Source organism: Puma concolor, chromosome E1, assembly GCF_028749965.1.
Source record: "Puma concolor isolate L17-30 chromosome E1, mPumCon1.1.hap2, whole genome shotgun sequence".
Taxonomy (NCBI): domain Eukaryota; kingdom Metazoa; phylum Chordata; class Mammalia; order Carnivora; family Felidae; genus Puma; species Puma concolor.
The window spans coordinates 6,048,368-6,062,119 of NC_141680.1; the positions used below are offsets into that span (position 1 = coordinate 6,048,368).

Below are 13,752 nucleotides of genomic sequence, written 5' to 3' on the forward strand. Positions count from 1 at the left end.
CTGTGTCTCCCTCTGTCTCTGCCCCAACCCACTCACATTCTGTCTCTGTCTCTCTCAAAAATAAATAAACAACAAAAAAAAATTTTTTTAATAAAAAAACAGAAAACAATTCTGATAGACGGTTGTCATCAGGCCCCATGGAATAAGCCAGATTTTCTTTCTCTGCAGTGCTAGTGAGTGGAGAAGAGCAGGTTTAATTGGGGGGGGGGGCATGGAAATCAGTGGAGACTTTGGTAGAGACTCTGAGGAGGCATCTGAGAACTCCCAACTATGCACCAGAAAGAATTGGTGTCATTACCTTCTCCGTGGCAAGGGTTTGTGTGTGAAGTATGCGAACACATTTAATTTTTTTTTTTTTTGTATTAACAGTGCAATAACAGAGACAATTTGAAAACATAATAAAACCGGTCATAATCTTACACCCTAACTGGTAACTATTTTCATTCATTAGAAACATTTCCCAACTTGGCTTGACACACACAGGCATTTCTGTACAGTTGCCCTCTGCAGGATATCAATTTTCTTTCCAGCTCTTTCCACGGGAGCACTCGTGCTCTGTGCTTCATACTTCTGATGAAACCTTGAGACTCCCACACCTCTCACGGGAACAAGATACCTCACTGAGCAAACATAATGTCCCCAGCCCCCCTATTTCTAAATCTTCTTGGAGAGGGGTGTGGATTGAAGATGTTCAGAGCAGACCCAGGTGGGCGGGGCAGGCTGAGTTTCAGCTCTGTCTCTTGAAGCTGTGGGATCTTGGGCAAGTTGCTTAACCTCCCTGTGCCCTGGTTTCCTCCCGCGAACTGGGACAAATAACCAGTACCTACTTCAGGGATGTAACTGAACACTGCACACAGCATATACCGTTGTGATCGTTGCCGTGTGCTAAAAATACCACAAGCTCTCGCCAGGTGCCAGGTGTTGAGCTAAACTCTGCACATATTATTGTCTTGACCACGTCAGTGATGTTGTTCCTCACTGTGTGTGTTTGAAGGACACGGTGGTAGCTGATTCGTTTGACCTCACGTTTGCCAAAGAACGTCTTACTTTGGTTACGTAAACTTTAGCACGGACCCAGGGAAGGCAGCGGACCCGCCCGCCGTCCACCTGATGTAGGAAGTGTGTGTTTTATGCCGACGGTTCTCAAAGTATGGTCCGGGGACCCTGACCTTTGTAGGGGATCCTCAGGGTCAAACCTGTCTTAAGAATAGGGCTAAGATGCTGTTTGCCTTTTCCGCTCAGATTTTTCCGGGCGCACAAAGGAGTTCCCCAGAGGCTCTATGATACGTGACATCACGACAGATTGAATGCAGAGCAGGAAAGAAAACCTGGTCACGTTCCAAGTCAGACATTAACTTTGGGGAGGAAAAAACAAAAGTGAAACAATGTCACCTCCTCTCTAAGTTATTTTGTTTTGGAAAATACAATTATGTTAGAGACAAGTATATTATCAGGTTACCATCGTGGGCTTAATGTCATTATTCTTCAAATGAATTAACAAAATATTTTTTCAATCTGTCAACGTCAGCTTCCAACAGAGAAAATGCACTGAGGGCTAAATTAGCCACATACGCAAAAAGCTCTTTGCACTCCTCGCCGATTTTTGCAAAACACAGAGGGAGGGATTTTGTGGCCCAAATGTGCAGGAACTGCTGTTTCAAGCCAAGAGTATTTCCTTGTTGAAGTTTTTAGGGCCTCCCCCAAGGACCGGTTTCTGGTTCTGAATTGCTGCAGATGAGGGGACCTTCTTCGAGTCCGAGAAAGCAGTGGTGAATTTCCCCCCACGTTTTTAAAAAAAAAATTTTTTTTTAACGTGTATTTATTTTTGAGACAGAGACAGAGCGTGAACGGGGGAGGGTCAGAGTGAGGGAGACACAGAATCTGAAACAGGCTCCAGGCTCCGAGCTGTCAGCACAGAGCCCGACGCGGGGCTCGAACTCACGGACCTCGAGATCATGACCTGAGCCGAAGTCGGCCGCTCAACCGACTGAGCCACCCAAGCGCCCCTCCCCCCACGTTTTAATTTCAGGATTCTGAAAGATTTGAAGGCATTGACGTGGACTTTAAAGAGCTGGCTTACGATGCCCAGAAAACTCCAAATGTCGTGGAGGCCACCAATAAACCAGGTCTTTACGAAAAACTGGAAGGTCTTCAGAGCAGGTGATGGTCTGCTTGCTTCACCCCCCCACCCCACCCCGCCCTTTATACCGGGGAAGGTGATGGTACCTTTTCCCCATTCTCTGAGACCCTTACTGTCTTCAGCTATCCAAGAAAGTGTGTGTGTGTGTGTGTGTGCTTCGATTTTCTGGTATGTTAGGTAACGTGGGGTATTATGAGAAGCGCTTGTTTGGGTGGAAATGCACCAGTGCGTATATTCGCGAATACCCTCAGTGTTTCTGGCACTGATTTCTTTTTTTTTTTTTTTTTAATGTTTATTTATTTTTGGGACAGAGAGAGACAGAGCATGAATGGGGGAGGGGCAGAGAGAGAGGGAGACACAGAACCAGAAACAGGCTCCAGGCTCTGAGCCATCAGCCCAGAGCCTGATGCGGGGCTCGAACTCACGGACCGCGAGATCGTGACCTGGCTGAAGTGGACGCTTAACCAACTGCGCCACCCAGGTGCCCCTGGCACTGATTTCCATACGCGTTCCGTGTCCTGCCTCTGTCTGCCTTTGGGTCGTGTCTATGCACCTATGCGCCTAAGCAAACTTAATTACAAAATCCTATGTCTGTGCCCTCAGATTGCACCTGTGTGAGAAGGCCCTGGCAGAGTACCTGGAGACGAAAAGGCTTGCCTTCCCTAGGTTTTACTTTCTGTCCTCTTCTGACCTGTTAGACATCCTTTCCAACGGCACAGCTCCTCAAGAGGTAATCGGAGGGAGTGCTCGTGGAAGCGTCCAGAAAGTCTGAGGGGGCTCCCAAGTGGGAAGGTGTCAGATTCCCCATTATGCCTCCTCTCTCTGGCAGGGTGCGTATTTCAGACCCACGTTCCCCCCTCCCCCACCTCACCCCCCGGCATCTTCCACGTTTATGGTTAGGCTTCTCGGGGAGCCCCCGGCCCATCAGTGGCTCTAACCCCCGAAAGGGGAAGCTTCGAGGATGGGGAAGGTGGAGGGGTCTAAGCCTTCACAGGAGCGTGCCTTTGATCGGATTCTGAAGGGAGATCCAGGTAGGTGCTAGCAAAAGTTACAGCAAACGTTTCCAGGGGAGAGAAGACTGAAGGTTGTATTAACTTGGCATCTTGTGATTTGTGTGTGTGCGGAAAGAGTATACACAAGGAGCTCAAAATTTGGAGTCCTGGCCCCTGGTTCTAGCCACTTGTTGGCCGTGTGGTCTTGCGAGTCCCTTCTCTTTGGCGAAATTTCCTCATTTATAAGATAGGAGAAGGCTACTGTGGTACGGCCTCCCCCCCCCCCCCCCCCCCCGCCTCTCTCTCTTAATATGAAAGTCCCACTGGTTGTTCTTGGAGCTGTAGACAGCGGTTCTCAAACATGAGCGTCACCTGGGGGCTCAGGTGCATCAGAGTCACCTGGAACGCTTGTTAAAATGCAGATTCCTGGGCCCCAGGGTTTCAGATGAGCCTGTAGGTCCAGGTGGGGCTGGAGAGGTTGCATTTCTAAGGATTCCCCAAGTGATGCTGGCGGTCTCGGGACCACCCTTCAAGAAGGACTGTCTTAGACCCTAGGTCTGCGTCTCCAAGTGACAGGTAGGGCGGGGGGATGGTGTCTCCACCAGGTGTCACCCCGAGAAGACGCCAAGATCTGTGTGTATGTAGTTCTCCACTTTTCCTTTGACGGAGCATATCCAGTCAGAGTACCGTGTTCAGAAGTTACTTGGATGAGTTCTGTCCCGCCCTTCAGTGTGATTTTTGTACCTCACCTAAAGTATGGTTGGGCTCAGGTATTTCTCTTCGCTTTTAGTTTTTTTTTTCTGTTTTTGTTTTTGTTTTTTCTTCCCATCCCTGTTGATTGGATTGTTTGAATACGTAGCATTCTAAGAGTCAAGATGTGCAAAAAGGTATGTTGGAAATGCCCCTCCTGTACTTCCCCTCCACTCCCTGTAGGTCACAGACCCCACTAGTTTCTGGCTTTCCCTTGCAAGAAGCAAGCAAATGATCATTTATATTTGCCCGTGTGGTTTTCTAATTTACCCTCCTTTCTCACACAAAAGGGAGCCTGCTATGTATACTTGAAAGCGGTTTTTTATGTCGTTACATATCCTGGAAATCACTCCATATCAATTTAAAGGCACGGCCCTCATTTTTTTTTTTTTAATGTTTATTTATTTTTAAGAGAGAGCGTGTGCCAAGCAGAGGAAGGGCAGAGAGAGAGAGGGAGACGCAGAATCCGAAGCAGGCTCTGGGCTCTGAGCTGTCAGCACAGAGCCCGACGTGGGGCTCGAACTCACGAGCTGTGAGATCATGACCTGAGCCGAAGTCAGACACTTAACCGACTGAGCCACCCAGGCGGCCCCCCCCCCTCATTTTTTTTTTTAATACACCTGCATCCTAACTCCCTGGACGATGCCACAGTTTGGCCAAAGGTTGCTGATACAATTTTGCAATTACAAATCCTGTGCCAGCGAATAACTTTGGGTTTTGTATTGTTGGGGGTCTGCCTTCCAGGCAAATGCCTAGAAGTGGGATTTTTCTGGGTCACGGTAAATGCTATGCGGTCGGGTTTAGAGGTGGCCCTATTTCCCTCCATGGGGAAACAGCCTGTTGTCTCACCAGCAGCAACAGAGGAGAGCGGCTCTCATGGAGCCTAAAGATGACAGCCGTGCATTAGTTTGTCATCTTCGTCATTAACTTTCCACCTCCCTGGAATTATATTTTTGGTTTGTTGGTGAGAAGCATGTACCAAACACAGATCATCCCTAGAGTTAAAACCCACCTTTCTCTTGTTCCCCTATATAGTTTTCCGGAATAGTTCCAGAGTAGCCCATGCATATCGGAGTTGAGACATTTATCACACCGGCATTCTGTTTTGTAGCTATATGTTCATTAATTCCACGCATAGGGAAAGTCAAAGATCGTTGCCAGACCTTTTGTACATGATGTGCTCATTCTTAAATACTTATATATTTTTTTAACGTTTACTCATTTTTGAGAGAGGGAGACAGAGCACAAGCAAGGGAGGGGCAGAGAGAGAGGGAGACACAGAATCTGAAGCAGGCTCCAGGCTCCAAGGTGTCAGCACAGAGCCCGACGCAGGGCTCGAACCCACGGATCGCGAGATCATGACCTGAGCTGAAGTCGGACGCTTAATCGACTGAGCCACCCAGGCGCCCCCTAAATACTTATTTTTATTTGTCTTGCTTGGTGTGAGTAAATCTTTAAGTAGCTCTTCCCTCCCCACCATCCTGAGAGATGAAGGTTAGTAGACTAATCCCCACATCCTTCTCTATCTGCGACTCTTTGGTAGTTTTTACAGGTGAGCGATTGAACCGTCGAGTTTGGAACTCCTGTGTGTCACAGCACTTTCTTCTCAAATCCCCTCAGATGTAGCTCTGAGACATCATCTGAGGTCCACCTGTTTTTTTCCCCCCAGACCTTTCTAGGTAACCTCATTTGTTTCTATTTGGATCTCCGGAGAGATCAAAATTTAAAGTTTAATTTTAGAAAATTTGTATACGTTTATATACTTGCTTTGTTAATTTTTCCAACATTTGACGAGGTTTTTTTTTTTCCTATCTGAAAACCAGGGTCATTATCTTGAAAAGGTTTTCTTTCTATGCGCTTTAAATTTTTTTTAGCGATTGTTTAATTTTGAGAGAGAGAGAGAGCACGCACAAGTGGAGGACAGGCAGAGAGAGGGAGACAGAATCCAAAGCAGGCTCCAGGCTCTGAGCTGTCAGCACAGAGCCCAACGTGGGACTCAAACCCATGAACCACGAGATCATGACCTGAGCCAAAGTTGGATGATTAGCTGACTGAGCCACCCAGGCGCCCCTATTCCTATATGCTTTAAAATAATATTTATATTCCATTTATCTGGAGTTTTTCCCTTTAAGTTCATCAGATTTCCATAAGCTAGGATTCTATTTTCTCTGTACAATATAACATTACCTTCATATGTTCATACATATTTAAAAAAAAATTTTTTTTTTGAGTTTATTTTTGAAAGAGACAAAGCATGAGCAGGGGAGGGGCAGAGAGGGAGAGAGAGGGAGAGGATCTCGAGCAGGCTGCTTGCTGTCAGCGCAGAGCCCAACACAGGGCTCGATCCCATAACCTTGGGATCACGATCTGAGCCGAGATCAAGACTCAGGTCCTCAACCGACTGAGCCACCCAGGCGCCCCACACTTTCAGCTGTTACCCCTCTTCCTTGGTGTCCTTCCATGGCTTCTCAAGCCCATCCGCCGTATTTCATTCGTCTGTGTTGATTTGGTTCTTAAGTATTTACATCATTTTCGTACCACTACCCATTCATCTCTACCTCCTACTTCATCGCGTTCGTGTTTCTTTCATTTAATTGCAAACAAGGTGGCCTTTTTCATAATCACTCCTGTTTCCTTTATTAAAGCTTCTCTCTCTCTCTCCCGCCTCCTCTCCCCCTCCCCTCTGTGCCCCTCCCCCCTTCTCTCTGATAAAGAAGGTTCCCTCCCATCAAGATATTCATCCCAAGCCACCCCCTCTGGTGCCCTCACAGTGTGTTTACTTTAACACGTGGAGTTTTTCCTCTCCTGTCATTAGCTGGGGAGCTGGTTATGGTAAATTTAGGATTACAACTCCGGGTCCGCATACCCTGGAGGCCCTGTATCTCAGAAAGCTCTACCAGAGAGCTTTCTGCTTATTTTTTCCCTCTCAGCCTGCCATTTCCCTCATGTCAGGACCACGGCGTGGCTCTCTGGGAACCCTCCTGGAACAGTCACCCAGGGCGTTACTGGAAAGGGGCCTCTGTGTCATGAGACGACATGGCGAGGGAGAACCAGGTACAGGTCTCCTGCGCCTAAGTGGTTTCAACAGCCGGGTGACTTCTTCCACAGGCCACCGCCACCACCATCGCCCTTCTGCCGCAGGGTAGCATTTTCTGAGGAGGAGGGTTTAGGAATTAACCATCATTTTTTCCCTCCAGTCTGTTCCCGTTTAGTTCAAGCAGACATTCGTGAAACTTTTGCGGCCACGATTCCCACTAATTCCGTGTTCCCTTGACCACTTCTACCCAATTCATTTGGTTCCGACCTCATACCACCCCACCACTGTTCCACAAGCTTCCCTGTAAATGTTTGGTAACCGTCTCTCTAATGGCTGGCACGCAGTAGACCTCTGCACGGTACCGATGAGCGTCTGCCCGGACACGTTCTCCAATCCTGTGGCGTGGTTTCCCATCTTAGGTTCAACGCCATCTTTCCAAACTCTTTGACAACATGGCCAAGATGGAATTCCAGCTGGACGCCAGTGAGAAAGCGACCAAGATAAGTCTGGGCATGTACAGCAAGGAAGGAGAGTACGTGGCCTTCAGCGAGCCCTGTGACTGCAGTGGCCAGGTAGAGTAGAAGTCCTTTGCCCTCCTCATCCCGTTCTCTCACAAGTATCAGGCAACCTCAACTTTCAGGATGGCCATTTCAACCTTGGGCCGGAACTGCTGTCTGGGCCCTGGGACTGCCAGCTCCTCTCAAACCGACGTTGGAGGAGCTCCTGGTGCCTGCCCTCCCATCTCTGGGAAGGACACATGTCAATATTCGTATATCTTTCTTAACCAAAGACCTGTGCAGAGAGGAATGAAATGCGCATAAACAACTACCCAAGTCGAGGAGAAAAGAATTTTTTTTTCTTTTTTTTTTTTCAACGTTTTTATTTTTGGGACAGAGAGAGACAGAGCATGAACGGGGGAGGGGCAGAGAGAGAGGGAGACACAGAATCGGAAACAGGCTCCAGGCTCTGAGCCATCAGCCCAGAGCCCGACGCGGGGCTCGAACTCACGGACCGCGAGATCGTGACCTGGCTGAAGTCGGACGCTTAACCGACTGCGCCACCCAGGCGCCCCAAGAATTTTTAAATGATTAGCAACACCAGGAGACTTTAACGTGACAACCCCTGGGGCACCCCATTGGCACACTGACGTCTTCCCCTGGAGAAGACGTTCTTTGAGATCAGCCGTTTTCCTGGGATGTCATTTCTCTGTACAAATACAGCTCAGAGTCACTTCCTCCCACAGTCCTACCCCTGGGAGAGCCAAATACCATCGTGCTCCAAGAACTACTACTTCTAAATGTCCCGTGTACAATTCCAGAAACACAAAATATGGGGCACTCTCTCCTAAAACTTCCTTCTAGCCTCCCCCATCACCACTAGAGTATAAGCTATGTGTCTGTTTTTTGACCAGAAGGCATTCAGTTGGAAAATATAATTCTGGTTTACATCTCCATACTGAGTGTGGACAGGTTATGAAAACCCACTGACTGAGCGAGGTTGACCTTGCTTAGCCCAGACTAACACTTCCTTGTCTGAATGCCAGATGGCAGCTCCCCTCCCCTTGACCAGCTACTGTGTCCTGTGTGTTCCAAAGGGGCCTGTCCACCTGTTGTTAATTGAGCCTGGTTCTCACCGACCGCCATCCTGGGCCACAGAAACAAGACGGCTCCCTGTGCCTTCTGGCGGCCATTGGGCCGATGGCTGGGCTCCATATTCTTGTCTCCCTCTGGGTGAGCGATCGTATCCTTTCCGGAATCCAGCATCTAACTTGGAGTTCTTCTTTCAGGTGGAAATATGGTTGAACCATGTGCTCGCGCATATGAAGGCCACAGTGAGGCATGGGATGACAGAAGGTGTAGTTGCTTATGAAGAAAAGCCAAGGGAACAGTGGCTCTTTGACTATCCAGCTCAGGTATTCTAACCAGGAGCTTTGTGGGCCCCCCCTCCTTGCCAGGTCCCCTCCCTCAGGGAAGTCCTTCGGCCTTGAGGGGATACCAGACCTCAAACTCACTATGTGCTTCACACTCCAGAAGGCCTGGTCTCTGAATTGTCAACTAAGACTTAGTCCAGCCATTACCCTGAAGAACCTGGGATTGTCCGTTTTTACCCTCTCTGGCCACCACGGGGAGAAAACGTAAACCATTCAACTCACTGAGCCAGCCTGCTTTGTATATGCCGAGATCTTTGCTGAGCAAAGGGGACCCCAACAGGGAACGAGACCTCATAACCCTGCCTTGCCGGAGTTTACAGACTTGGCAGGGAAGCCAACTCGCTTACAAATGAACACATAGCTAGCTGGTGGGGTCCGGGGAGCCCCCCCCCCCACCTCTGCCAAGGATATGATATGTAAGCTGAGATTTGAAGTAGGAGCTAACAAGTTAACGATGGAGGGAAAGAGCAACCAGTATGGGGAGGACCTTGAGCTCAGAGGCAAGGAAGAGCATCCTGTGGTTGAAGAACTGAGTGTGGTTTGCAGCAAGAAGGGAAAGAAGGAGCCTGAGCCAGCTGATGGTTCCTACAGAGGAAACTTGAAGCCAGTTCTTACCCACCCCGTTAGGGAGTCTGACTTGCTTCTAAAATGTGTCCCAATCCTTTCCAGGCTTCCCAGGAGGGCGAGGAGGGAAAGGGGCAAATTAATGAGAAATGGCTGCGGTAGACCCTCCCCCCACTCCCCGCCCCCCCGTTAGGGGCACAGTGCCCGAGCTGGGGTGTTTGAGGGTTGCAGGCACTTACCAGGAATGAAGCCACAGGAGTAGAGAAGACTGGTCTTGGAAAAGACGCAGACCCAAGATGAGGGTGCAGAAGAGTCAGTCCCTTGGGCATCATGTAAAGACTGGATAGCCAAGGAGGAGCCAGTAAAGCAGATTGAGAAACGGTGCCTTTTCAGGTAGAAGGAACACCAGGGGATGGTCGCATTGGAAACCAAAAGCCGGCCAGAGGTCAGCCATGCCACGTGCTTATAAGAGATCAAGGAAAATAAAGAGGCTGGGGAGTGTCTGTGAGCTTGGTGTGGCCATGTCCATGGAGTGCAAGGTGGTGGCGCATTGCAGGGGGCAGAGAAGGGAGAAGAAGGTGGGGAAATGTTGGCAGCGAGTGTAGACTAACAGAAACGAGAAATAAGTCAGGACTACTGCAAGGATTCTTTTGACGATGCAATGGGTGCATCGCGTTCAAAGCATCCCAGCAAGATCTCTGGCAAAACCCCACGCGCCTGATCCCAAAGGCGAGAATGGTCCTTTTTACTACGACAGGATTCTCTGTTTGACAAAGGGAATGATCCCCATCAGGATTCTTTGTTTACCTGAATCAGACTTTTGAGGCAAGAAAATGTGTCGCCTCCTGCTCTTGTGACAGGTCTCATCTAGAGCAGTGTCTCCCCAACCACGGGATGCTACAGACGATCGGTGTGTCTAAAGTCTCCACCGTGAATAATTCGAATTACGCATTTTCCGTATCAGGTTGCTCAGCAAACGGAAGTCGTGTTTGTTCAAATCCCTTCTTCCATTCCTTTATTTTGACTCTCTGAAAAACACAAATCCCACTGACCACGTTGAATTTTGCTGCCATTCACCTTGGTCTCCAGGAGTAGGCTTTTCAAGGTTATAGGGTCCGAGAAATAAAAACCATACACAGCCAAAGCGTTACGGGCAGGCAAAAATACGCCGCAAATGATCATCAGAGGCTCACTAAGCTAGAACAGTCAGACCGCGGGAAGTTTAAGAAGAACAGAACAAAGACCAAGTGTTGTTGAGATGTTCAGTCAACATAGTGTTAACCTCCCAAGCCCAGGAACGATGCTTTGCCTGGGGAGTAAAGATGGAGAGATCAGAGTAGCAATTTCTAAAAGCCACTGACATTGACCAGGGGGACTCTTTGGTCGTTCTCAGCCGAACGATACATTTTTTTCCCCGAGCAGAAAGTGCTTTCCCCGCTCGGAACCACTTCACGTCTCCAAGGAGACAGAGGCCAGTGGCTCACTTTGTCAGTGCTGGCAGAAGAGGGAGGGAAGGGGCTGAGGGCACCCACACAATCGCATGCTGACTCTCGCTGTGTGATGAGTGGGCTGGCTTCGGAGACAGTCCTGGCAATGGCTTTGCTAAGCGGCTCCTGGTGCCACAGGTGGCCCTGACCTGCACTCAGATCTGGTGGACCACGGAGGTGGGCATTGCGTTTGCCAGGCTGGAGGAAGGCTACGAGAACGCCATGAAGGACTATCACAGGAAGCAAGTGGTGCAGCTCAAAACCCTCATCACCGTGTTACTCGGCCAGCTCTCCGAAGGGGACCGGCAGAAGATTATGACCATATGCACCGTTGATGTGCACGCCCGGGATGTGGTGGCCAAGATGATCGCTCAGAAGGTGAGTCCCAAACGTTCGGGAGCGTCCCTCTTTGTCGCCAGCTATACCGTGAACGGTGGGATAAGGGAGAAGCTCGCATACAGCCCACACGTGGGGGTCCCAGACTCTGCCCCGGCCAGAGAGCTGGGGGAGGGTCATGGCGGCTGCTCCCAGCGAACGTGTGTAATTAGCATGCTCTCTGTGCTGTGGTGGGCGCAGCATGGACTCCTGACCGGTAGGCAAAACCCAGCTCATCCAGAGCCCCGCGTGGCCTGTGGCCAAGGGGCCACCGGCGGAACAGCGATTGAGCCCCCTCCTCTGCGCTCTCTCTTCAGGTGGACAATGCTCAGGCCTTCCCCTGGCTGGCCCAGCTGCGGCACCGTTGGGACGACGAGGCCAAACACTGCTTTGCCAACATCTGTGATGCGCAGTTTCTATATTCCTACGAGTACCTGGGAAATACGCCTCGCCTGGTGATCACGCCTCTGACAGACCGGTGAGCACTGGCATCAGCCACTCACAGAGAACCCGATTGGTGTCCGGGTCAGGCCGTCTTAACGGGCCGCTGCCCCTTGCTAGTTGCCCACAGAGCTGTAGGGAGGGAGCCCCTGCCCACACGACACACGTAAAAATAAAACTTGAAGGAGGAAGGGCAGAACCCTTCTCAGGGCAAATCTGTGAGCTGTGATTTTTTTTTTTTTTGAGGAATTTACTAGGGGAGAATCCCATACCCCTGGGTTCTCACACCAGCTCTAACACATACCGGCTACTTGACCTTGAAAAACTTGACCTAATGCTTGGTTTTTCTCATCTATGAAATGGAGGCAGTTACTTGTTAAACTGGTCTGGGATCCCCATATCGAAAACAAAACCAAAAAAAACTACTGATAAGAATTCTGGAAAGTGGAGTTTTGTGTATAGAAGGCTGGAAATGGGGAAAACCCAAGATATGTTCCTGGAAGAGGGGGAGACGCTTGACTTGGGGGGCGATGTGATTGGCCATAAGCCTGGTAAGGTGGGTCCGAGTCAGGCTATAAATATGCAGCATACATTTTTTTAGCCAGTAAGTAGCGATAAACTATTGAAAATTTTTCATCAGCCGAATAAAACGATGGAAACTGTATTTCATGGAGACTTATCTGAGAGCACAGCGTGGGCAAAGGAGAGCGAGGACGGGATATTTTAATTCTGTTGAGATTTCCGTAAATTCTGCTATGAGCTGGTGCCCTTTTCCCGTATAATTTCATTGAGCACTAAATCTCTTCTCCAAAGAGCTGCATGTCTGAATGGCCGGCTTATTCCAAATAAGTGACTTGTAGACGGTGAAAAGATTGTCATCAGTGGTGAAGGCTAGAGTGGCCACGTAGAATCTGTGTCATCTCTTACTGAATTTCCCCCCTGCCTGTTTTTAAGCGTTTCCACCTGTATTCTGGCCAAATCCTCAGATGTATCTCCAAGGAACATTGAATGGAGTTGCGATCGCGGCATTCGCGGCATGACCTGGGATGTGGGAAAATCCCAACATCATCCATAGAGCAGGACCTCATGGTTGATCTCTTCCCCCCGCCCCCATGCTGTTCCTTTCCTTAATTCGTTTTCCTGCCCAGCCTGGAAGGATCTTCCACCCAGAGTCCATTCCACGTTTGCTCTTGTCTTTCTCTCCTTTCATTTTTTGTGGGAGCCCGCAGAGGTCGCATCGCTGTCTCAGGTCACTCTCCCCCGCACTTAGGAATGGAAGCTCTTTGCAGTCGGGGAGCTCTGTCTGTCTGACTTGTTGCTATGTCACCAGCCACCTGCTAGATGTTGGAATTGATACCTGTCGAAGGAATGAATGGTGCTTGAATATTGAAGACCTCTGTGGTAAGAATAGACAGAATTAAGAATAGGAGGTTGACTCAGGAGGGGGATCCACACAGGACTCTCTGCCTTGGCTCCCAAAGCTCCCAAAGCTACTCTGTCCTCTGCCCTGATGCGGGGACCAATACTCCCCCCTGCCCCAGCTTTGGACGAAAGGCAGATAACACCTGTTCAGAGGGAGATGCGGGTCTCTCTGCGGCTGGGACAGTATCGGCAACGGCAACTCAGAGTGTTCGGGCACCTTAGGGTTGCACTTGGCCTTCACTTGGTATCAGTCCATTAGAGGCGCTCATTCACTGCGGGCCAAAGGGAAAAGTGTTCCCGCGTCAGGCTTCATTCAGAGCGGACCCTCTCGTGTGTCGTGGTTATTCTCAGCAAGACACGCACCCTAAACAGGAAGGAAATGGGGTCCGGGATTCTCTCTTGCAGTGAGTTTTCCTGCAGCCTTGGAATATAAGCTAATAGTTTGGGAATTCCTAACGCTCGCAACAGAATCACGAAGCTGTTCTGTATCTGAGCAGTTCGACGAATGTCCGCCTCTGACTCTAGACTGTATGCTCCGGGGTAACGTTGACTTCAATGTACTGGCTGTTCTACCCCAGGGGACCCGGCGCTGTGATAGGCATTCAAGTTCACTC

General features: G+C 49.5%; 1 protein-coding gene across 1 annotated transcript in view; it reads left to right on the forward strand.

Moving 5' to 3' along the window:
• Positions 1-13,752, forward strand: part of DNAH9 (dynein axonemal heavy chain 9) — a 342,468-nt gene that overhangs the window by 89,218 nt on the left and 239,498 nt on the right. Inside the window, exons 21-26 of the mRNA XM_086686045.1 lie at positions 2,030-2,160; positions 2,744-2,870; positions 7,339-7,491; positions 8,706-8,831; positions 11,039-11,278; positions 11,593-11,753. Of these exons, the coding sequence (XP_086542171.1) occupies positions 2,030-2,160; positions 2,744-2,870; positions 7,339-7,491; positions 8,706-8,831; positions 11,039-11,278; positions 11,593-11,753 (938 nt within the window). The remainder of the gene's footprint in view (positions 1-2,029; positions 2,161-2,743; positions 2,871-7,338; positions 7,492-8,705; positions 8,832-11,038; positions 11,279-11,592; positions 11,754-13,752) is intronic.